The sequence below is a fragment of the Amphiura filiformis genome, chromosome 3 (assembly GCF_039555335.1).
Source record: "Amphiura filiformis chromosome 3, Afil_fr2py, whole genome shotgun sequence".
Classification (NCBI taxonomy): domain Eukaryota; kingdom Metazoa; phylum Echinodermata; class Ophiuroidea; order Amphilepidida; family Amphiuridae; genus Amphiura; species Amphiura filiformis.
Window position 1 is genome coordinate 40,579,753 of NC_092630.1, and position 23,648 is coordinate 40,603,400.

General features: G+C 38.5%; 1 protein-coding gene across 1 annotated transcript; it reads left to right on the plus strand.

Annotated features, from left to right (window-relative positions):
* Window positions 1–12,446: 12,446 nt before the first annotated feature.
* On the plus strand, window positions 12,447–23,606 carry LOC140148510 (solute carrier family 23 member 2-like). Its single transcript, XM_072170497.1, has 13 exons — window positions 12,447–12,664; window positions 15,153–15,310; window positions 16,018–16,103; window positions 16,614–16,675; window positions 17,496–17,677; window positions 18,084–18,204; window positions 18,654–18,810; window positions 19,229–19,482; window positions 19,872–20,001; window positions 20,572–20,715; window positions 21,469–21,564; window positions 21,940–22,137; window positions 23,270–23,606. The coding sequence occupies exons 1-13, from the start codon at window positions 12,461–12,463 to the stop codon at window positions 23,272–23,274; spliced, it is 1,797 nt and encodes a 598-aa protein (XP_072026598.1). The 5' UTR covers window positions 12,447–12,460; the 3' UTR covers window positions 23,275–23,606.
* The last annotated feature ends 42 nt before the right edge of the window (window positions 23,607–23,648 follow it).

Below are 23,648 nucleotides of genomic sequence, written 5' to 3' on the forward strand. Positions count from 1 at the left end.
GGCAAAACAAACATAATAGAGAGATTGCGATGTTCCAAACGCAGCACATGGACCGTACGTTTTAACGTACATTATTACGCACCTTAGTACGGTGTTAAATATTACTAGTCTCGGTTCCAAACTGGATTGTGCTCATTCGTCACGAAGGAGAACAAGGCGGCTGGAACAAAGACTATAATATTTGATCTAGGTCGATAGAGGGCATAGTGATTGAAAAGTTAATGGATACCGTAGGCTACCGTGTCTCTGCCTAATTCAAACAGCACGCTTTTGATTTTGGCTAAAAACCAAGGCTAACATACTTAATTGTATTTTTGTGCTCCCCAAATATTATAGTTGCCCAAAAACATATATTTTGGTAGATTAAGAATCACTACATCCATATATCATGACTTTACTTTCAAAATGAGACTTTTTCGTCCTGAAAATTGGGCGCGTTGCATGGACTTAGACATGAGGTAAAATCAGCATATTTCAACGCAGCATCTGCGTTTTATTCTACGTTGGAATCCAAAATGGGAAATCGCAATGTCATTTTTTGTACGCAAAGTATCACACACATTTCAATGGGCAATCTCTGCGTATGAATATTGCGTTTAAATTTAGTTCATTTTTAACACATCGCTGTACCTTTATTATAATGATTTGTTACAAACAAAATGATCATAATAATAATTAGACTTTCCTTCGTATGTTCATTATCTTTGATCATTATCTTTGACTGTCTTTAACATATTGTGAAATGGACACATTTTGTGCATTTTCAACGATGTATCTACGTCGATTTCGCACGTGGAATATCTTCAAAAATAGCTAAATACGTGAACTCGCTTCGATACAGGAGAGTGGTTTTGAATAGATCAACGTACGTCCGATGTCCACGTTTGGAAATCGCAATGTCTCTAATAGAGAGATTGCGATGTTCCAAACGCAGCACATGGACCGTACGTTTTAACGTAAATGTTTACGCACGTTAATACGGTGTTAAATATTGCGTCTCGGTTCCAAACTGGATTGTGCTCATTCGTCACGAAGGAGAACAAGGCGGCTGGAACAAAGACTATAATATCTGATCTAGGTCGATAGAGGGCATAGTGATTGAAAAGTTAATGGACACCGCAGGCTACCGTGTCTCTGCCTAATTCAAACAGCACGCTTTTGATTTTGGCTAAAAACCAAGACTATCATACTTAATTGTATTTTTGTGCTCCCCAAATATTATAGTTGCCCAAAAACATATATTTTGGTAGATTAAGAATCACTACATCCATATATCATGACTTTACTTTCAAAATGAGACTTTTTTGTCCTGAAAATTAGGCGCGTTGCATGAACTTCGACATGTCGAAAAATCAGCATGTTTCTACGTAACACTTGCGTTTTATACGACGTTGGTGTCCCAAATGTGAAATCGCAATGTCATTTTTTATAAGGAAAGTATCACACACATTTCAATAGACAACCTCTACGTGTGAACATCGCGTAAAAATGAAGTCAGTTTTTAACACATCGCTGTAGCTTTATTAATGATTTGTTAAAATCAAAAAGCCTGAGGATCATAATAATAATTAGACTTTCCTTCGTATGTTCATTATCCTTGACTGTCTTTAACATATTGTGAAATGGACAAATTCTGTGCATTTTCAACGATGTATCTATGTTAATTTCGCACGTGCAAAATCTTCAAAACTGGCTAAATACGCGACCTCGCTTCGATACAGGAGAGTGGTTTTGAATAGATCGACGTGCGTCCAAGCACTGCGTTTGGAAATCGCAATCTCTCTAATCCGAGTGTCCGACTCCCCAAGATCCCGACCAGTGTAAAAGAAATTGTGGTAAGGACAAGGTTATACTTGTCCAAATCCTAGTATAAAACTTAGCAATTGCTGGTAATAGATACTGCTCACAAACATATATTGGCTACTTCTTTAAGATCCTAAGTAAAAATTTCGCATTGATTACAATGATTTGGAGATGATATGGAGGAAAAAAACAGGTGTAAAAAATAGAGCAAATTACAATTGGTAACTGGTAGATGTCTAATGCCTACAGATGCACCATCTGCCCGTATTGACTTACTTACTTGTAGCATACTTTCTTTTGCAGATGAAACTCAAGTTCAAAATTCTGGTATCCAATGTGATGGACACGAGGAGAGTGATGACCAATCGATGTAATAACTTGGACATGAAGACTCAATATCGTGGCCTGTAATGTGTCACACATTGTGAATTGTTTCATTTCGTTGGTCAAGAAAAAAACCACATTGGAAGGCTGGGCGCACTTATTAAAGTGTTTCCATCCTCGAACAGGTCCTAACAATTTATAATTTCCAACTTAAAAGTACTGACTTCATGTGAAAATGTACCAACCATAATCACTGACTTTCCTTGAAATCTTCTTCAAAAGAAATCTTTTGGATAAAAGATTTTGTTGGTCTGTGTACAATTTGGGGAGCAATGAGCCCCCCCCCCGCAAGAAAAACCCAAAACAAACAAACTATATAGCCCTAGCATTGAAATGCATATCACGAATAGTAGCATGTCAATTGTCCCATTCCATATAGCCTACCCTTTTTAGTAAAGGAGTCTGAAATTGGGACGCTAAATGCAGTCTGTGAGGTTGGGTGAAATTCCTGCTAATTCCTGCTAGAGGATGGATTTGGGTTTGAGGGGTTCGGTTAGGGCAAGGGATCTTTCTGGTTTTAGATAAATATTTAGTTGGGCCAATTTGGGTTTGTATAATTTGGCCAACGTTTGGGTGGACAGGTTAGGGTTTGTATAAGTTTTCTGCACGCCCACTCCTATCCCAGAAAGGTTTTGGGGAATGACAAAACAATACTTTTTTGCCTTATGTAGGCCTAAAACGGAGCATATAGATAATTTGGAGTTTTCATATTACAAAACCAAACTTTTGAACACTGACCTGACAGTTTCGTATGTCTTGGACGACATACTTCCTCAGAGTGATTGGTATCCCATCATCCTCTTAGCTGCTGGTAACCCAGCTCCACCCCCAGGGGGCGTGGTCTTGAGGAAAGGGTCATACACGTGACTGAGATGATAGGCCCCCTCGTCTCTGTTCATGACGGCAGGACCTCTCTTGCGAATCCATATTGATTCTCTGATGAAGCGAGTACTCGCATCACACTTCTTCTGTCACACTTTTGTATCGTCCCAGTTTATTAAATGATTCTGTTGAATAGCATGATCTGCTATGGCTGACTTGCTTTGTTCTGTGACTGACTCTTTTCTGGTCTGGCGGAACACCCAAGATCCACAAGGAAGGCAACAAAGTGAGACCTATAGTGCTAGTGGATTACACTGGTTCGATCAGCTACAACACATCCAGAGCGCTAGCAGACATCTTAGCCCCTCTTGTTGGACAGACGGAACACCATGTAAAGAACTCCAAACAGCTTGCCGAAGATTTAGCTCAGGTGTACATAGAGGAGGGGGAGATTTTTAATTATCACGACGTTGTGTCGCTCTTCACCAATACGCCGGATAAATCGCTCGAGGTCATATCAAACAACGACTGCAGAAAGACAAGTCTCTTAAACAAAGAACTCTGCTCTCAGTTAAGGATGTTATGGAACTCCTTGCTTTTGTGCTTACCACAGCATACTTCTCGTTCAGGGGCAAGATATACAGACAATTATTTGGTGCAGGCATGGGCAGCCCTTATTCTCCAATCACAGCCAATCTGTATATGGAATTCCTAGAAGAGCAAGCCATCGCTACAGGAGGGGGAGATTTTAATTATCACGACGTTGTGTCGCTCTTCAACAATACGCCGGTGGATAAATCGCTCGAGGTCATCAAACAACGACTGCAGAAAGAAACAAAGAACTCTGCTCTCAGTTAAGGATGTTATGGAACTCCTTGCTTTTGTGCTTACCACAGCATACTTCTCGTTCAGGGGCAAGATATACAGACAATTATTTGGTGCAGGCATGGGCAGCCCTTATTCTCCAATCACAGCCAATCTGTATATGGAATTCCTAGAAGAGCAAGCCATCGCTACAGGAGGGGGAGATTTTTACAGGAGGGGGAGATTTTTAATTATCACGACGAGAACTCTGCTCTCAGTTAAGGATGTTATGGAACTCCTTGCTTTTGTGCTTACCACAGCATACTTCTCGTTCATGGGCAAGATATACAGACAATTATTTGGTGCAGGCATGGGTAGCCCTTATTCTCCAATCACAGCCAATCTGTATATGGAATTCCTAGAAGAGCAAGCCATCGCTACAGCCCCCATAGAGTGTAAGCCCATGCTGTGGAAGAGGTATGTCGACGACATCCTTGAAATAGTGAAAGACAATCAAGTTGACAACCTCACAGACCATCTCAATAACACTGATCCAACAGACAGTATAAAGTTCACCTACCATTTGCCTACGAGAAGGAAGAACAGGGTCGCATCCCGTTTTTAGACACACTCATCGTCAGAAAAGAGGATGGCTCAGTCAAATTACTGGTTTACCGTGACGCCATCCACACGGACCAGTATCTCAACTTTAGCTCCCACCACCCCATATATCACAAGCTGGGGGTAGTTCGCACATTACTAGATAGAATGGACAAGATCGTCACAGAACCAGAAGACAGGCAGAAAGAGGAAGACAACATCAAGAAGGCATTGAAGATGTGCGGCTACCCAGAGTGGACTGTTGAATCTGTCAAAAAGAAGATCAGAGACAAACCTGCTAAATCCTCCAAAGACCCGTCGCAACAAACCAAGGGTTTGGTAGTTATACCATACGTGAAAGGTGTGGCTGAGAGAGCCAATCGGGTGTTTAGGAAGCACAACATTGCCACCGCCATGAAGCCGAACACCTCATTGAGGAAGCTTTTGGTGCACCCGAAGGACAAAATAGATTCGCTTGATAAAACGGACTGTATCTATGAAATACCTTGCCAAAACTGTGACAACACCTACGTGGGAGAGACCGGCCGAAAATTGAACACCCGGCTGAAGGAACATCAGAAAGAAACAGAAAAATTGGAAAGGAGCAAAAAGAACTTTACGCGCCAGACCAGAAAAGAGTCAGTCACAGAACAAAGCAAGTCAGCCATAGCAGATCATGCTATTCAACAGAATCATTTAATAAACTGGGACGATACAAAAGTGTTACAGAAGGAGTGTGATGCGAGTACTCGCTTCATCAGAGAATCAATATAGATTCGCAAGAGAGGTCCTGCCGTCATGAACAGAGACGAGGGGCCTATCATCTCAGTCACGTGTATGACCCTCTCCTCAAGACCACGCCCCCTGGGGATGGAGCTGGGTTACCAGCAGCTAAGAGGATGATGGGATACCAATCACTCTGAGGAAGTATGTCGTCCAAGACATACGAAACTGTCAGGTCAGTGTTCAAAAGTTTGGTTTTGTAATATGAAAACTCCAAATTATAATTATCTACAAACCTGATGAATCTCTTCACGGAGCATATAGAGTTTGTAGTTCCGTTTCTCTCCTTATGGGTAATATAGGTACACGGTCTGTAACACAGACTACCCGATCATGGGACAAAATAGACTAGTGTAAAATACAAAATGTACATTGCTACATTCTCTCTAAAACAAACGTGTATACAATATTACAGCCTACATGTATGCAACATGCAACTCATGTATGCAATATGCAAGTGGGCACTCAGACATTTTTGGGCCTTATTTAGCATAACTTTTATATTATCATCATAATCATAGAACAAAACGGGCTTAGTCAGGGGAGGGCAAAATAAAGTCCACTGCAAAGCCAGAGTCCGGAGTTGAGACCTCCTACAATTCATTTGATTGTGGCCATTTAATAGACCGATAGGTCAGGTACCCCTTAAATTGGAAGTAGGCTTACATGCACTAGGATTCACAACATGCTCATCTATCAGGGGCACAGTTCTTTAACCCCAATTATTTGCACCTTCATTGTATCACCTTTGCAATTTTGAGTAGAAAATCTCATACTCTTCAACTTGAGGTCAAATTTTGCACTATGATTGTTTAATTGAGTTTATTGAACTATACCATTGGGATGAGGCCATTGTAGTCCATAGTGATGTAACTATATTTTAAAATGACGTATTTGGGGCTCGCGGGGGGGCTCGAGCAAACTGACACATGAAAAATTTGAGAGAGAGAAAATCAGGACTCAGCGGGGATTGAACCCCGGTCGATGGATTATATTTTAAAATGGTAAATGATTTCTGTGCAGTTTAAATATGAACAATTGCACAAATAGCTACATAAAGCATGATTGATAAAGACACAAACAGAATACCCACAATATATAGTGTTGTAGAATCAAGAATGGGTACTGGTTTATAATTCACAGGTTAAATGGGTTGATATAGTTTTATTCTCAGATTAATAGGGCGGGGGGGGTCATTTTATTTAGCTTGGAGGGGTATCACAGAAGGGGGTCATATAGTTTTCTGCAGTGACTTTCTCTCTGCTACCCCTCCGCCTCCGGTAGAAATAATGAACGGTCCCTTAAACAAAGGCGCTATAGAGGGCGAACCTGATACCAAATACACCAAATACCAATTACTTTTACCAGAACCATGAACATGATGAAAACACGTAGGCCTATTTTATAAGCCAATAAAATTAAGCCATTTATCCCCGGGCATTTATCAAGCTCTAAGTTACGTCGAATCAGGGAAGTGGGACTAGGGATGGCGCAAGTGTCGGAGACGGATATAGATTTGAAACAGCAACACACTATGAGTGTCGATGCGAAGGATCATGCTAGTGAACATGTCGAGGAAGCATCTTGTACACACGAGTGGGAAGAATCACCTGTTGAATATACACGTCAAGTAGTCTATGGGCTGGAAGATGTGCCGCCATGGTATGCTACCATTGCGTTTGGATTACAGGTACTTTATAAAGCTTCCTCAATTTTTCCTTCTGCTTGATTCTAGTATAATTTATGTATCATTTATAGTATCATTTATGGATGATAATGGACCATTGATTTAGAATGTTCTTATTGCAGGCAAAACCGACTTGAAGTCTTTGGTAACGGGAGCCTTGCCGTTTGCTTTTATTTATATCTATGAACTTTTAAAAGACCCCATGTCACAGGGGAAGTTGCCCAAAGTTGTCCAAAATTATTTAAAATGACCAAAGTTGCGCAAAGTTGCTTTAAGTTGCCTAAACATTTTGCAAAGTTGCGCAAAGTTGCGTTAAGTTGCCTAAATGCAGTCCATGGTAAAAGCCCTTTACGGTACGTACGAGTGTACGTGGGATGTTTTGTTCTGATTTCTATATCAAATATTTTCTATAGAATATGTAAATTGTTGACATGGAATATATATAACTGGGATTTATGGTTTTTTTTTCATTATTTTCAATGGTTTCCATGACTACTTGATTCATGAGAATACACATGAATAATTTTCACCAAATGACCCGTGAATTCTGTATCTAAGCTAAAAACCTGAAGAATAAAGTGCATTACACATGTTACAGATTAGACTTCGACGTAGTCCACTTGCCCATGTTGCATGTAAGCATAAAACTGATTTGTATTAATTCGTGTGCAATTGATAGATTTTCACATCTGATCTTTTCAGAGTACCTCTCTGTTTGTTAGCTTCCCAAATGAACTATAACTTTGAATTGCGGTCAACATTTTAACACGGGTCTCTATGTAAAGCTAGGCCAATTTCTGGTCTAACTAAAATTGGCCATGATGTAATGCAGGGCATAGGAAAAATATTTCATGTCTGGGAACTTAAACTATGTTGATTTAAATTTTCTTTGAAATTCGCGAGCGCCTTGCCGTTTTAGACTTTTTAAAGTAAGAAATCGCCATGAGAGCCCCCCCCCCCAGGGGTCGAGCCCAGGCGATTTTAGCAGATTTAGCACCCCAAAAGAGGCCATTCGTGACATAAAAAATGCATATATCTATGTTAAAAGTAATTCTTGACCTGTTTCAGACGTTTTTGAAAAAAATGCTTCCTTCATCCTAAAAAAGTGGTTTTAAATGTTCAGTTTCCTATACTTTTGTACATGAGAGGCATTCTTCAAAGTTTTTTCTTTGCCTAATAACATGGCCTACATGGCTGAAATTGATATATTTAATGCACAATATAAAAACGATGATTCATAAAATTGTTGACACCCCCCTCTTCAGGTATGTGGGAGGGGGCCCCATGTGGGGGGGGGTACTAATGTGCATGAAGAATGCATTGTAAACAGTAATGTGTAAAATACGCTACATTTTATGCTCTACAATACAACAATGAACAAGAGTTGAGTGTTGGACTTCCTCGATCTTCAGAATTATCTTGTGGGATTCATTTCCGACATGGTCAACTAATTATAGCATAAATTTTAATAACATGTTTTTCCTGGCCTTACACAAACTCTAACCCAGCTCACAAACCTTACTATAAATATACAACCCCAACCAAGCCTAACATCCTTTCCCAACCCCCAAAAGAGAATTAGGGGTGAAATTGATTTCACCCAAAATCGGACCTACATGTATAGCATGTTTAGTATTATTAAATGCATGAATATATAAAGTTTCAATTACTTTCTTTAGCCTCATCTCATCAAAATAGCTATTTTTATGGCTTATTATAGGAAGGAGAAAGCTTTCACATAATCACACATTTTCACAAATCTAAAATTCTGAAAATACAAAAAAAAATACATGTAAGTGCATAAGCTTTTTTCTTCTGGGTAAGAATTTTTTTCTTGCATGCAACAGCCTTTTTCTTGCAGGTTAGAAATTTGATAAATAGGTTCATGCATGCACTTTGTATATGATGACATATTTATCAAATTTCTACCCTGCAATAAAAAAGCTGTTGCATTGTAAGAACAAAATTCTTACCCAGAAGAAAAAAGCTTTTGCACTTAAATGTCTTTTTTTTGTATTTCCAGAATTTTAGAAATTTTTTCAAATTTCCAAAATTATGTGAAAGGTTAGTCTTTTATTTTGTTAGCAATAAAAATAACAATTTCCATGAAAATTAAAACGAGGCCAATTTAAAGTAATTAAAACGTTATAAACACATTCATGCAATGCATTTAAAAACATACATACATACATACATACAGAATGCTTATATAGCGCTGCTACATAAAGAACGCAGCGCTGAACAAGAAGAACCATAATAAAACTACAAATATGAGAAACTACAGGCATGCATATAAGACAAACAAAGTCAGTTAAGCAGGAAACAAATGTGTTTTCAATGATTTCTTAAAAGCAGGTAATGTGGTAGACTCTCTGATGATGACAGGTAGACTGTTCCAGATGCGAGGAGCTGTGTATGAGAATGTCCTTTTTTCAAAAGATATTAGTGTCTTAGTTGAGTTATGTTCAGAGAGGCGAGTTGTGTCTGCTGCTGAACGGAGACCTTGACGAGTTGGAATGTGAAGAGAGAGACATTGCGATAAGTAGTCCGGTGCCGTCCCATTGAGGCATTTGAACACTAGCACCAAGATCTTGAAGGTAACTCTATCCTCAACGGGCAGCCAATGTAGTTGGTGTAAATAAGGCGTGGCATGATCTCGTTTCAACGCTTGGCAAATAACTTTCGCGGCCCAGTTCTGGATCCTCTGTAACTTCTGGATGTCAGTTTTGGCTGATCCAAGAAGGAGTCCATTACAATAATCCAGTCTGGAGAGAATAATGGCACGTGTGACGAGATGGCAGGTGTCATAGTCCAGGAACCTACGTATACGCGAAATATTGCGGAGTTGGAAGTTTAAGTTTGTGCATAGAGATTTTACATGTGAAGACATGGACATTTGTGAGTCAAAGATGACACCAAGATTACGAACACAGTCACTAGGAGATATTGTAACGTCCTCAACAAGCAAAGATATAGTAGATATGTGGTGTTTGAGGTGTGGTAATGTTATAACCATAAACTCTGTCTTGTCATCGTTTAGCTTAAGCATGTTGTTATTCATCCAGTTCTTTATGGACTTGATGCATTCAGAGAGCCGGTGAAGCGAAGAAGCTGTGGAAACATGATCTTTTGGGTTAAAGCCAACATAAAGTTGTATGTCATCGGCATACATATGATACAATACATCAAACTGTCTTACAATACTACCTATAGGAAGAGTATAAATTGTGAACATTGAAGGTCCTACAATGGACCCCTGAGGTAAACCAAACTCAATGTCATGAGGGTCAGATAGCACACCATTTATGCACACCCTAGTTGTTCTACAGGACAAATATGACTGGACCCATCTTAATACTCTACCACGAACCCCAATTTCGTCAGCCAGTCTCTTAAGCAGCACTTTATGGTTAACCGTATCAAAGGCACTGCTGAGATCCAGCAGAACCAGAAAGACGCCCTGATGTTGACACATACATGTCATGATGTCATCTTTCACTTTGTACAAAGCTGTCTCCGTACTGTGAATTGGTTTATAGGCCGACTGTAAAGACTCACCAAGACCATTCTTTTCAATGTGCCTATTGATGTTATTAATGGCACACTTTTCAACAACCTTTGAGATATATGGGATGTTAGAGACAGGTCTGTAGTTCTTTAATTCATCAGCCTTGAGAGACTGCTTCTTAATTATGGGTGAAATAATTGCATGTTTCAATGGGTCAGGAAAGGTACCAGTACTTAATGACTTGTTGACAATATCAGTAATTACAGGTATGAACACTTGAACATTTTGCTTTAAGAACCACGTTGGTACAGGGTCCAGGAGACTTAGCAGGTGACTTAGTAACGTACTTGAGGACCTCTTCCTCACTTACAAGATCAAACTCAGTGAGGATACACTGGGATGTTTTATATGTTTTACTTTCCCTATCAACACTCACTTGTTTCTTTTCAAGACTCTGGTAGATCTTTTTTACCTTATCATTGAAAAAGTCTGCAAAATCATCGCCTAATTTCTTTGATGATTCATGAGGAGGTAGAACCTTAGTGTTCCTGTTAAACAGGACATTTACCATTTTGAAAACACCTTTACTATCAGCGGATTGAAATTCGTTTCTGTAATACTCTTGTTTTGATTTTTCTATCATATCATTGACAACCTTTCTTTGTTCAACATACACCTCATGGTCAGTTTCAAGCCTTGTTTTGCGCCACTTTCGCTCGTGCTTACGACGAATACGGCGAGCAGAGTGAATATCATTGTTATACCACGGTTGTCGTGGTCGAACCTTACGCATTGATATCTTAACTGGAGCATGTTGATCTAAAGTACATTGAATAACCTTATCATACATATTAACAACATCATTTACATTGTCACATTTGGATAAAGGTTCAAAAGCTACAGTCATATCATCTTGAAATGATACTTCATTCACATTATGAAGTTTACGTGAAGAGATTGTCACTTTCTGAAGTTTTGGTTTCTGTTGATTTATGTTGCACTGAATAATGTTATGATCCGAGAGACGTGGACCAGTTTGACAATTTGTGACAAGATTGTCATCTAAGCGAGAGATAATTAAGTCTAAGGTACCACCGTGTATATGAGTGGGGCCCACGACATGTTGATAGAAACCAACACAGTCCAAGGTTGATAAGAAGTGGGATACATCACTACGGGCGGGGATCTCACAATGGACATTGAAATCCCGGGATTGAAATCACCAACCAACACAGTTTTTCTTCCAAGTGTATTGATGAAATCGCAGAAGCTGTCAAATTCTATAAGAAATTCAGATGTTTTTAATCCATTTTCTTTTGAGGGATACGGTCTGTAGATTACATAGTAGTAAACGTCTAACATTAAATATAGGTCAGATTTTCTGTCATTTTCAGGTGAAATCAATTTCTACCTAATTCCCTTTTGGGGGTAAGGGCAAGGGTTTGGGTTATGTTAAAGGTTAGTTGGGCTTGGTTGGTTTGAATACATGCAGTAAGGTTTGTGGGTGTGTAGGAAAACATTTCAAAAAAACTTAAGAAAAAATTTAAAAAAATTTCTTACCGCGGACCGCGGATTTCGAGGGCCTGAGTAATGCATCTTTAAATGAATCTGGCTTGTGATTGGTCGCCCAGATCTCGTTATGGTTTAAATCCTCCGGGCACGTGCCATTACCATTAACTACATCAGTATAATTTTGAGTTCCAACAGGATGCATTCATCATGATTAATAATAACATATTTTTATTTATCAAAATTCGACTATGGCATAGTCTAGTTACAGGTAGACTTGGGACTATTAAATTAGTTACGATGATAAAAATATAGAATGACTTCCTCTTCCATTTTTTACAGTCAAAATTTTCAAAATTCATAACCATACATTTTAGACAGGGATTAGACTTAATTACATTAGAATTAATTTACATAGTTAAAAAAATTAAAATCATTGAAAATGTTTTTAATAGTGCACTTTGAAAATAAAAATGTGCAGCCATGGAGTTTTTCATTTTCGGAAAAATTATCAAGCTCTAAGCAGGGAAGTGCCACCCTGCTCTAAGTTACGTCGAATAATGGCGCAAGTGCTGGAGACGGATATAGATTTGAAACAGCAACACACTATGAGTTTCGATACGAAGGATCATGCAAGTGAACATGTCGAGGAAGCATCTTGTACACATGAGGGGAAAGAATCACCTGTTGAATATACACGTCAAGTAGTCTATGGGCTGGAAGATGTGCCGCCATGGTATGCAACCATTGTGTTTGGATTACAGGTACTACTCTTTTATAAAGCTTCCTCAATTTTTCCCCCTGCTTGATCCTTAAATAATGGACCATTGATTTAGAAGTACCAGAATGATCTCATTGCAGGCAAAACCGACTTTAAGTCTTTGGCACCGGGAACCTTGCCGTTTGCCTTTATTTGTACCTTTTTTAAGGCCCCATTTCACAAAAATTGTTTAAGATGATCAAAGTTGCGCAAAGTTGTATTTTATAGTTGCCGAAACATTTTGCAAAATTGCAAAAAGTTGCGTTAAGTTGCCTAATAAGAGAGAGTCCAGTACATACCAGAGTTAAATGTGCATCCCCAGGACTCTACCAAACCAACGTTTTAGCATTCAAGATGTTTTATTAAACAAAAAATAAATCCCGTCACTTCGACCATATTCAAGTTTAAAAGGTTAAAGGTCTACACAGTGGTCAAATTTCACAGTTGTGAAATCTGTCAAGCACACCAGGCAAATTGCGCCCAAAATAGGGTAAACTTGCACAATTTTGCGCGCTTCGTATGCATTGTCCAGGTAATACCAATATTCCGGGGTGAATTTACACTGAGAGAATTAATGATTTCCTCATAGATACGATTCTAATTTGGGGCATTGTTTTTGAATTTGCCAATGAACATGCTTTCCGACCATTTATTTTACCTATGGACATCCTCACGGTTTCTTAACTAATAAAACGAATCTTTAGTTTGCTGATCTTCGATATCAAGTTGTCCAACTGGCTCGAAATACCGGGACAAAATTGACCAAAAGTTGTAATGTTCAACTACCTTTGTTCCGGTTTTAGGCCACAATTGTCTTCACTATGGCCCATTTCAGCATTAAAGGGCGTAAACCACCAAATAACTTCTCCATTGAAAAGCACGTAGAAATCAACTTTTTTAAGGGGCGTTTTCTACCAGGCGTGACAATTTTTGTCACTTTTTTAACGTCATCCCTGTATTAATTAAGGACTGAAATTTCATTTTAGCTTCAATTTTAGGGAACTTTACAGATTCAGTTTTTTATTAAAAAATGTTGAAAAGCGACGCCGCTATTTCAACGCCAAAACTAGCATTAAAACTTGTTCCGTTAGCAGTAATTCGGACAGGGCCTACTTTTCTTGTGAAATCGATTTGTATAATTTCATATCTATTTTAGTCATTAATAGGTTAGCATCTTTCATTTAAATCAGAACATGCCAACCTCACGAAGAACATGGTCCCTGAGGACACCACATTGTCTCCAGTAGCCATATACTTTTAACCGGAACTCATCACCATTGCACCTTTCGCGCAGTGATTTGGTGTCATGCGCCCTAAAATGCCAAATTTGTGCGCCCTTAGCCCATTTAGTCCAGGTCAAGTCATTTTTGCAGCGTGTCAGCGGGTCGATTGGGAAAATTTTGCACCTCTGGCTCTATGCGCTCCTGGGTACCAAGCTGTACCACTCACGCAAAACAGAGTTCCAAATATTCAACGGAATGATTAATATTACTAACAGTACAAGTATCAGTACAAAAGTAACCATGGGTACCACAATTCCGCAAACCGGTGTGCATAAGAAGGAAAGTTTGACTGAAAGACTTTGGGGATGTACAATAATTATGAGCCCTGGTGGAGGGTAAACTTGGGGCGGGGGGATTTTTGGCCAGCTGGAAGTAGAGGTGCAATCAAGTTTTGGCAAGCTGAGAGGGAGGACAAGCGATTTTTGATATACATTCAGGGGGCGCCTTTTAAATATAACGTCTAAAAGGCTCAGGAAAACAGTATGGAAACGCTGCAAATTTACCTGCCCGCTGCGCTCACAATAGGCCTATAATGTTAATATAATTATCTAGGTTTGCCAATGGGGGGGGTTCTGGGCAGGCCGTGAAGGGGGATTTTGGCAGGCCGAAGGAGGAGGGACAAGCATTTTTTTTTAGCACGCCGTTTGAAAATTTTGCCCTCCCCAGGGGCTCATTATTATTGCACAGCCCCTTATATCTGCTGAACCATATTCCAAACACCGGTGGTTTGCATTTCCAACTTGCTGTTTATTAAGTTAAAAAGAATATTGACCTAGGTTCACGGTCATTGGTTTTGGGAACAATAACACGAAATCTGTTCATTATATCATAGACCCTAGAAATGAACTTTTAGGGTCTATGGTTATATTGTTTAATATAATCCAATCTGGGGATTCAATGGTCCCTTATATCTCACGCGATCGGGGATATATATGACCTTAACCGATTCAATTTTGTTAATGTTAATGCAAATTTGCGCAAAAATACTCAATGTTAATGCAAAGTTGCACAAAATTCAAATAACAACTTTGAGCAATTTTGCGCAACTTTGGTAATTTTTGACAATTTTGGGCAACTTCCCCTGTGACATGGGCCTATTTGGCCTATTTGAAAATACTAGCCCCTTCTTAAAACAACAAAGCCAAAGTTGATTTTCAGCATTCAGCGCTTTGAAAAATTTTCGATTATGTTTTTCCCTACCTTTTACAGCAATTTTTAGCGAGTTTCGGAGGTATCATTTCAGCTCAAATAATAATTGGTATCAAGATGTGTATGTCGTATGACACTGTGCTTATGGGGCGTTTAATAAGTACGGGATTTCTTATCTGTGGCATTGGAACATTTCTTCAATCTACATTTGGATGTAGGTAAGAACAGAATCAAAATTAAAGACTGCGCTGCCGAATGTGATTTATTATATAGTGTAAAGGTGTAGTTTTTTAGTCATGTAGATATATATATTCTAGAAGATGATGTAAATGAAGATGATTGTAAATGATGCGTTTGTGGATAGGCAACCAATGTTGTAAGAGTAAGACGCCGGAAATATGACCAGATTCCTTTTTCCTGGTGATGAGAAGTTGAAGTTTGTCAATCTGAGGCTTCTGAGCGCTAGGTAGGCCACAAAGAAGCGAATTGCAGTCGAGATGAGACGTTATCATGGACAAGTCGTGATTGTTAAGATATTTCCTTATTTGGCTGATCTTCCAGATAGCATAAGTTGCAGTACGACAAATGTTTGAAACAAGATTGTTCAGAGAGAGAGTTTATCATCCACAAAGAGGAGCGGGTCCAATGAGTGATGTACCGATTGTCAGGCCACCGTAATTAAATCATGAGTCTCTAAGCTTGATCATTGAGTTTCAGTTTGTTCTGATTCATCCATGCCTTCGCATCATTGATGCACTGTCCAAGTCTGGAAAGCACTTTTGTTGTATGATATTTCTTGAAAAACGCCCCACTTATATACCTGAATGCAGACTATTAGTTGCTTGTAAGAATAATGCTAAACATTCCCGGTATTATGTATACTGCAAGGGCATAAAAAGCAAATATTTGCATTTTTCTGATACAGATTGGCAATTATTCAGGGTTCAGGTGCATTTTTCGTTGCAGTATTCGCTATCCTAGACCAAAGGGGTCCTTGTCCTGTTGTTCCAGGTAGGTGTGGTAGTGATCAAACTCTATACCGCTACCAAAGTGCTCTATACGCTGGTAGTTAATCCGATGTATTACGTCACTTCGCTAGCGTATATTGTCGACGAGTCCCAAAAAGCCAGGGCAGATGATTTCTTGTGATCAAGCCAAAAACAAACTTTTATCATGTTTACAGAGCACCAGTCACCAACAAGAAAGGCTCTCCAAGCGTTTAAGATAAACAAACAGTGGCGTGCGCAAAGGGGGGGGGGAGGGGCAACGGCCCCCCACTTTTGTTGGTCATTCGGGGGAAATCAGTCATTTTCGGGGAAAATCCGTCAATTCTTACAATTTACACTCCTAATCAGACTCCATTCGGGGGAACTGAACAACCTGCCCCCCCCCTTCCAATGTACTGCGCACGCCACTGTAAACAAAGCAATAATAGCAGAAAAAGTTAAGAAATAAAATTAGCCTTCGTTTTTGCTTGCTTTGTTAATGTTACTGATGTTATTTTGTTAATGTTACGTTTAGGAAATGCTACACAATATGAACTAGACATTGCTGATGAAGAATGGAGAGGTCGTATGTTGGAGGTACTATTTTTTCTTTAATCCGCAAATTATTTTACTATTGAGATATAAAAATGACATTATTTTCATTTGGTTTACAATGATAATAACGGTTTTTGATCATTTTGAATGACGTTTCTATCATTACAAAGAGAAAGATAATAATATCATCCAAGATGTGTTTTTTTAGTTAAGGTGGTGCAACATGATTCGTTCATTAATTCGTTAATTAAATTTCTTAATATTTTGATAATTTTCATGTGGTGATATAAATTTATATAACCAAAATCAAAGCAAAAATATGGTGTTTTCCAAATAAATCGCATGTCCGAGGGGTCCCGCGGCCAAATAAGTGTCAGAGATGTCATTTTGGGCAGTTTTTGCAGTATTCAGTGGCGTACCGTGGCCGCTCCTACCCCGGGGGGGGGCTGAAGAAAATTCAACCTTGCCGCCCCTTCCTCACAAGTCCGAAAAGGTTGACCCAAATTTTTTTTTCGGTGGTTTGAAAAAGTGAAGGGAAAAAAAGGATTATAGGCGCTAGCGCCCTAAAAGCAACACATTTTGATATTTTGTGTTCCTTTTTCAAATTTTTTTCCGCCCTTTTTTCTTTACTTTATTCTTTTTGCCGCCCCTTCTTCTTCCGCCGCCTCTTCGTTTTTGCGAAGCCCCCCCCCCCATGGTATTACGCCACTACGCTGCAAAATTAATTACCTGCGATACGTCATAAGAGGTGCATGTCAGTGATTGTCGGACGCATGTGATTAGAACTCAGTGTGACAGTGCCGCCCCCCGATAACATGCGCTGTACATGTGTATGATATTTGCATTTTCTTCTTTTCAATAGCTTTCTGGTGCTATTCTGCTCGCCTCTTCCATACAAATTATTCTCGGTTCAGTTGGATGCATCGGGCTTCTTCTGCGTTATTTTGGGCCTTTGACCATAACTCCAGTCGTGACGCTGACCGGATTGAAACTAGTCACCATATCTCTCGGTCTGAGTGGTGAACACTGGGGAATTGCAGCAATGTATGTTTCAGTGAACCAAGTATTTCAGATTTTGTTTTAGTGAACAAATTCAAATATTAGAGAACAAAAGAAACGATTTTTTTGTTTCTACCATAATATACCGGGACTATTATTTTACTACCGTGTCATAGCGGCAGAGGCTCCGGAAGATATTAAATATTGGGGGTGGGAGCAATGGTGCCTGGTCAAAATTATTGGGGGAGGATACTTTCCATAGGCATCCTAATTATTGGGGGCGGGGGCGAAATTAAAGTCCTCTGGTTATAATAATAAAAATAAAAAAGGTTGCTGACGCGGTCGGTTTGTAGTTATCGGCTGTGCACCCATATGCGGTAAGCACCATAATCTCTATGAATCGAAGCACAAGTGTATTAATTGATGTTTACCGTTTTGTAATTTTCCACAGGACAATTTGTTTGATTATATTGATGTCACAATACTTGGCCTCAATTGATATCCCAATACCAGCTTACAATTCACGAAAACGCTTTTACATTGGTAGAGCACAAATCTTCCAATTGTTTCCGGTAAGTTGATAACTCAGAAGTCCATACATGATTAATCTCAAACAATCTTCGTCGATAAAGTGGTGAAGTTAACAATCGTTTGTTTAAAGTTCGGAGTTTTAGGATTGGTTTTGGTCACGTGGTTTCCTATTATCCCGCCTAAGCTCTTGACTGACGTCATTGCCGATATCTTTGTCTGTACCCTTTGTTAGAAACTGCTTTCCCCAACACAACAAAAAGCGCTCTATCTCATTGGGTAAAAACCAATCGCTGTCTCTCAGCGAAGTAGTATAAAGATGTTATGATTGCAGACAAGTTCCGCCCCTGACCTTTGGCTTCTGAACAAAAGAGAACGAATACTTATAACTTGAAACGAGGGAATGACAACACCGATGATGCAATGATGTAATCATGATGATGCTGATGATTTTGTTTTAATTAATATTACTTTTATTACTGTCTCTAATCAGATTATCATCGCAATCATAACAACGTGGATATTTTGTGTGATATTGACAGTAGCTGATGTATTTCCAGATGATCCGACTAATCCTGCGTATAATGCACGTACTGACATTAAACATGACGCACTCGTTGCTACGCCGTGGTTTGTTGCTCCTTATCCTGGTATGTATCGGCCTATGAAACATTGTTTGAAACAACTAGTGAGGGTTGTGCAATATAATCATCTCCGAAACGACGTGAAAATGACGTCACACACAAAATAATATAACCTTTTAAGTTTTACGGTCAGCAGCCAGGGTTCGAACCCTGGTGTAAAATTTAGTTTTTTTAATTCTTTTTACTAATGCGCTGTGCCGTTTTTTCGAACACGCCCCTGAAAATTGAAATTGATGGGCACTTCGGAGTTAAAATAAATCAAAGGAACATTAATTGAGTTGTCGATTGACTTGTTCCAAATATCCCTTCTCCTCTACCCCATCATATTCTCTTTATTTTCAATTTTTATGAGTCTCCTTTCGTATGATCCGTTGAATTTAACGTTTTACATTCGATCTCCAATGAACACCATTCGTTTTGACAGGGCAATGGGGAAGACCATCTATTACTGCTGGGGCATTTTTGGGTGTAACTACTGGAGTTTTTGGTTCGGTTCTTGATTCAATTGGAGATTACTACGCATGTGCAAGGATATCCTCAGCACCAAAGCCTCCTGATCATGCTGTAAACAGGGGTATATTGATAGAAGGCATCGCCTGTTTGTTTGCTGGTGCATGGGGCACTGGCATTGGAGTGGCTTCTTACAGCGAATGTATTGGAAACATCGGACTTACCAAGGTTAGTAAATGTACCTATTTCACTTTAAAGCAGAACAAATATACTAAAACATTGTAGTTAACTATCAATATCATTAGGTACTACTATCTAGCATATCATAACGACCACCAAAGCGGCCAAGTAGTACAATTGATATCAAATAATGAAAATATAATAGTTCACATTTAGCACTCTTAATAGCTTCCTCTTTTTCAAATTCATACTTTATATAAGTATTAAGGTATTTACAAATTGACGTAGTGTCTGTTTTACCAATAATCCTACTCTACAGTATCTTAGTGAACAAAAAGATGCAGCTACAGTTCAGGGAGAACCACAAGTATTTGTGGATTGTTAGTTGAACATAATCCATACATTTTAAAGCTAACAGTTGAGACATTTGATTTCAGGTTGGTAGCCGAACTGTTGCGCAAGTGACTGGCGTAATTATGACACTCTTGGCATTCTTCGCTAAGGTTGGTGCCCTAGTTGCTACTATGCCATACCCAATCATTGGTGGTGCTCTTCTTATCGGTGGAGGTATGTATCTCGCCTTTGGACATTTAATAATGTGTTTTTTTTAATCAGTTCTTTTGATCATTGTCTTTCAATTACTTTAGCTCATGTGTCATCAAAAATGATACACAAACTGAATTGCCACATTTGCTTTTCAACAAGTGTCACTTTGCATGGTGCAGAGTTCCACTGTTGGCACTTGTGCCACAGTTTAAGGTACTCGTGGAGAAGTCACATTCAGGCCAGGGGGTGCGTCACCCCCCTGGCTACGACTTTGATTCTGGCAGTCAAGGAGAGATACCAATTTCCATGCAGTATTTTGGAATTGGTGGCTGCAATTTTCACGCCAAAACATGGTGCTTTGACGGTTGGAAAAGTAATGTAGTCTTCTTGGAGCCGACAAAATAATAGACATGTTAATTGTTGACATCATTTATCATTATTAGCTTGGCAAACCATGCTATCTAGTTTAGTTGGCACGTGGTAGGTAGTCAATAGATTATACAAATGCAAACCAAACTCGGAAAATAAGTCAAATAATTTGAACGCATGTTGTAAGTAATAAATACACGTTTTTATGTATTTATTTTTCAGGCGTGGTACTTGCAGTTGGTTTATCCAATCTACAATATATCAATCTAGATAGCACTCGTAATTTGCTGGTGGTTGGCATTTCATTCAGCGGTGGTTATGGTATTCCACTGTGGTTGTCGAGTCACCCTAACACGATTCAAACAGGTTATTATACCTTTAAAGCCATAATGTATGACCTTATAATATGAAATTGGTTATTTTTTTCCAAACCTTTTTGTAATGTTTACACATGTTCCAACTTGCACCTAAATGGAATTGGCCAAATTTGTTGTCTTTGTAGGTCAACAGAGCAAAGTTCGACATATTATCATAATTTAAAAATTATGATAATATGTCCTCCCATAGAACTGCATGTTAAACGGCCAAAATAACCAGTGGGGGTTCTTTCACTTTACCTTATCATTTCAACTTACAATGGACAGAAACCCTTCCCGGCAGTTATTACTAATATTATTTCAACATTTTGAATAAAGAATAACAAAATTAAAATTGGACGGAAATCGTACATTAAGGCTTAAAAGGTAAAATAAGTGTGGACTTATATGCTGAATGCTGAGCTTGTTTCATGATTTTGGAGATTGTGCAAAGCCATTGCACCTACAAACTTCACCTTACGCCTGCCTGACCCTTAATGACTAAATTTATTATAATGATGATTATGACAATGACAATATTTATGTGATGATGATGATAATGATAACGTTAATAATACTGATGATAATAATGCAATGGTGATGATATTCTCACAGTTCAGTAATACCTAATTATCCCCATAATTTGGGTTGCTGGGTATATGGATGAACAATATGATAAGCATTGTGAAAAATAAAATTACAATAAAACAATTGCAACAAATATAATCTCCATCTTTATAAACAAACTTTATTGTTCATATAGGTTCATCAGAATTAGACACCATCCTGGTAGTGCTGTTAACAAATGATGTTTTCGTTGGAGGAATGATAGGTTTCTTCCTTGACAATACCATGCCTGGTATGTACAATAGAGAACCGTCTGATCCTTTTGAAGGGCAAAGCAAACTCATATAAGTAATGCGTACACGGTTCTGAACTAAACCATATTTTGTTCTCTTCCATGTTACTTTCAAAAATGATTTTGTCTCTAATATCATTCAGCATAACATTCTTGACATGCTGGGTATTTCAAAAGGATTACACCAACCTCCCTCCCCCATGTCACAAAGAAATCAGTTACGCCACTGCTGTTGCCCACCGCCCAAACACACACCCCTATCAGTATCATACTTATGAAATCGCTGATCAAAGGGGCATATCACAGATTATATAGCTGGTATCATGCTAATTATAAAGTATAAAAGTAACATATTTAATACCATGTTACTTCCAGGTACCTTAGAAGAGCGTGGCATGATGAAATGGTTAGAAGCAGCTGATGAAAATGACCAGACTCTAAGCTCTATAAAGGGTTACGATCTTCCGTTTGGTATGAACTACATAAGAGGGTCGAAACTTTGGAGACATTTACCCTTTAGTCCAACATTCCAAGGATATCCATGGGAAAAGGTTTCAGTGATCAAATCCGCAGGTGAATATATAGTTAGACTTCTCCGTAGTCCACTTGCCCATTTTGCATACTCTGGTTATTACATTTAATCATTAACTCGATTTGTATTAATTTTGTGTGCAGTCAGCCTACTCCCTTTGTTAGAATTTTAAAAAACTGGTAAATTCAGCAATCAGAATTTGTTGATGTGAGCACTTTTACTGTCACTAATTATATTAACTCGTTATGACCATTTACTATTCGACACTTTAATTGTAATATATCGGTATTATTTTGAGTTCAACGGAATACGTTCATCATGATTAATAATAACATATTTTTATTTACCAAAATTCGACTATGGCATAGTCTAATATATGATATATGGTACACGAAATAGATTACTACGAGGGTCGGTCAGTATATAATGAAAGTTGACCTTTGACCCCTTATATTGAATATTTAGATGAAATTTCTTGATGATCACATGAAGAATGTACCTTTGTCATTAAAACCACATAATATGTATAAGTTATACCATATACTTGATTATGTAACAGTATTAGCATAAAATCAATAGACTAGGGACGCTGTCAAATCACACAAAAAGGCAGGCCTTTTAAATTACAGCGAAGACACATGTTTATAACGTTTGAGAACAGCAGAAGTACATGGTGGATATATCTAGTTTTGGGCAGGTGTAAACACTAGGTCCTGGGTCTGCTTTTGGTAAAATATGAGACTTTTCATTATACTTAGTTGGAAATGGGACGTCTTTGAACTTCAACAATTTTAGAACTTGGAAGGGAAACAACATTATTCTTCAAAAATGTCGAAAATGATAAAGCAGTTATTACAAAGGACATTAATTATCTCCAAAACGAAACAGATGAAAATATAATGAATGGTCTCGTGCGAGAGTTGGTACTTAGGACAATGTTAACTGATGCAAATCAAACAACAATCTGCGCATGCGTAGGTGGGATGATCGATATAACATGCTGGAAATGTATGAAAATTGCCAAATTTCATGTAAATAGGGCTCAAAATATTACAAAATGCTATGAAAATAGAAATTTAACAATTGATTGCAAAATTTGGGAATTTTGTGGAAAAAAACAGGTGTACTGTCCATACTGACTGACCCTCTTGCATACTTTGTTTTGTTTTGCAGATTGAAACTCAAGTTCAAAATTCTAATCCAATGTGATGGACACAAGGAGTGTGATGACCAATCGATTTAACTATAACTTGGACATGAAGACTCAATATCGTGGCCTGTAATGTGTCACATATTGTGAATTGTTTCATTTCGTTGGTCAAGAGAAAAACACATTGGAAAGTTGGGTGCACTTATTAAAGTGTTTCCATCCTCGAAGAGTTCCTAACATTTCCAAACTGAAGTATTGACTTCATGTGAAAATGTACCAACCATACTGACTTTCTTTGAAATTTTCTTCAAAAGGGATCATTTTCAATCTCAGCAACCAGTCTTGGATAAAAGATTTTGTTGGTCTGTGTAAATTTGGGGTGAAATGAGTACCCTATATAGC

Excerpts from the sequence above, each read along its gene's own strand:
- LOC140148510 (XM_072170497.1), top strand. The coding sequence starts at position 12,461 with ATGGCGCAAGTGCTGGAGACGGATATAGATTTGAAACAGCAACACACT. Across the intron at positions 15,311-16,017 it reads CAATCTACATTTGGATGTAG|ATTGGCAATTATTCAGGGTT; the intron begins GTAAGAACAGAA and ends TTTCTGATACAG. Across the intron at positions 16,676-17,495 it reads GGAGAGGTCGTATGTTGGAG|CTTTCTGGTGCTATTCTGCT; the intron begins GTACTATTTTTT and ends TCTTTTCAATAG.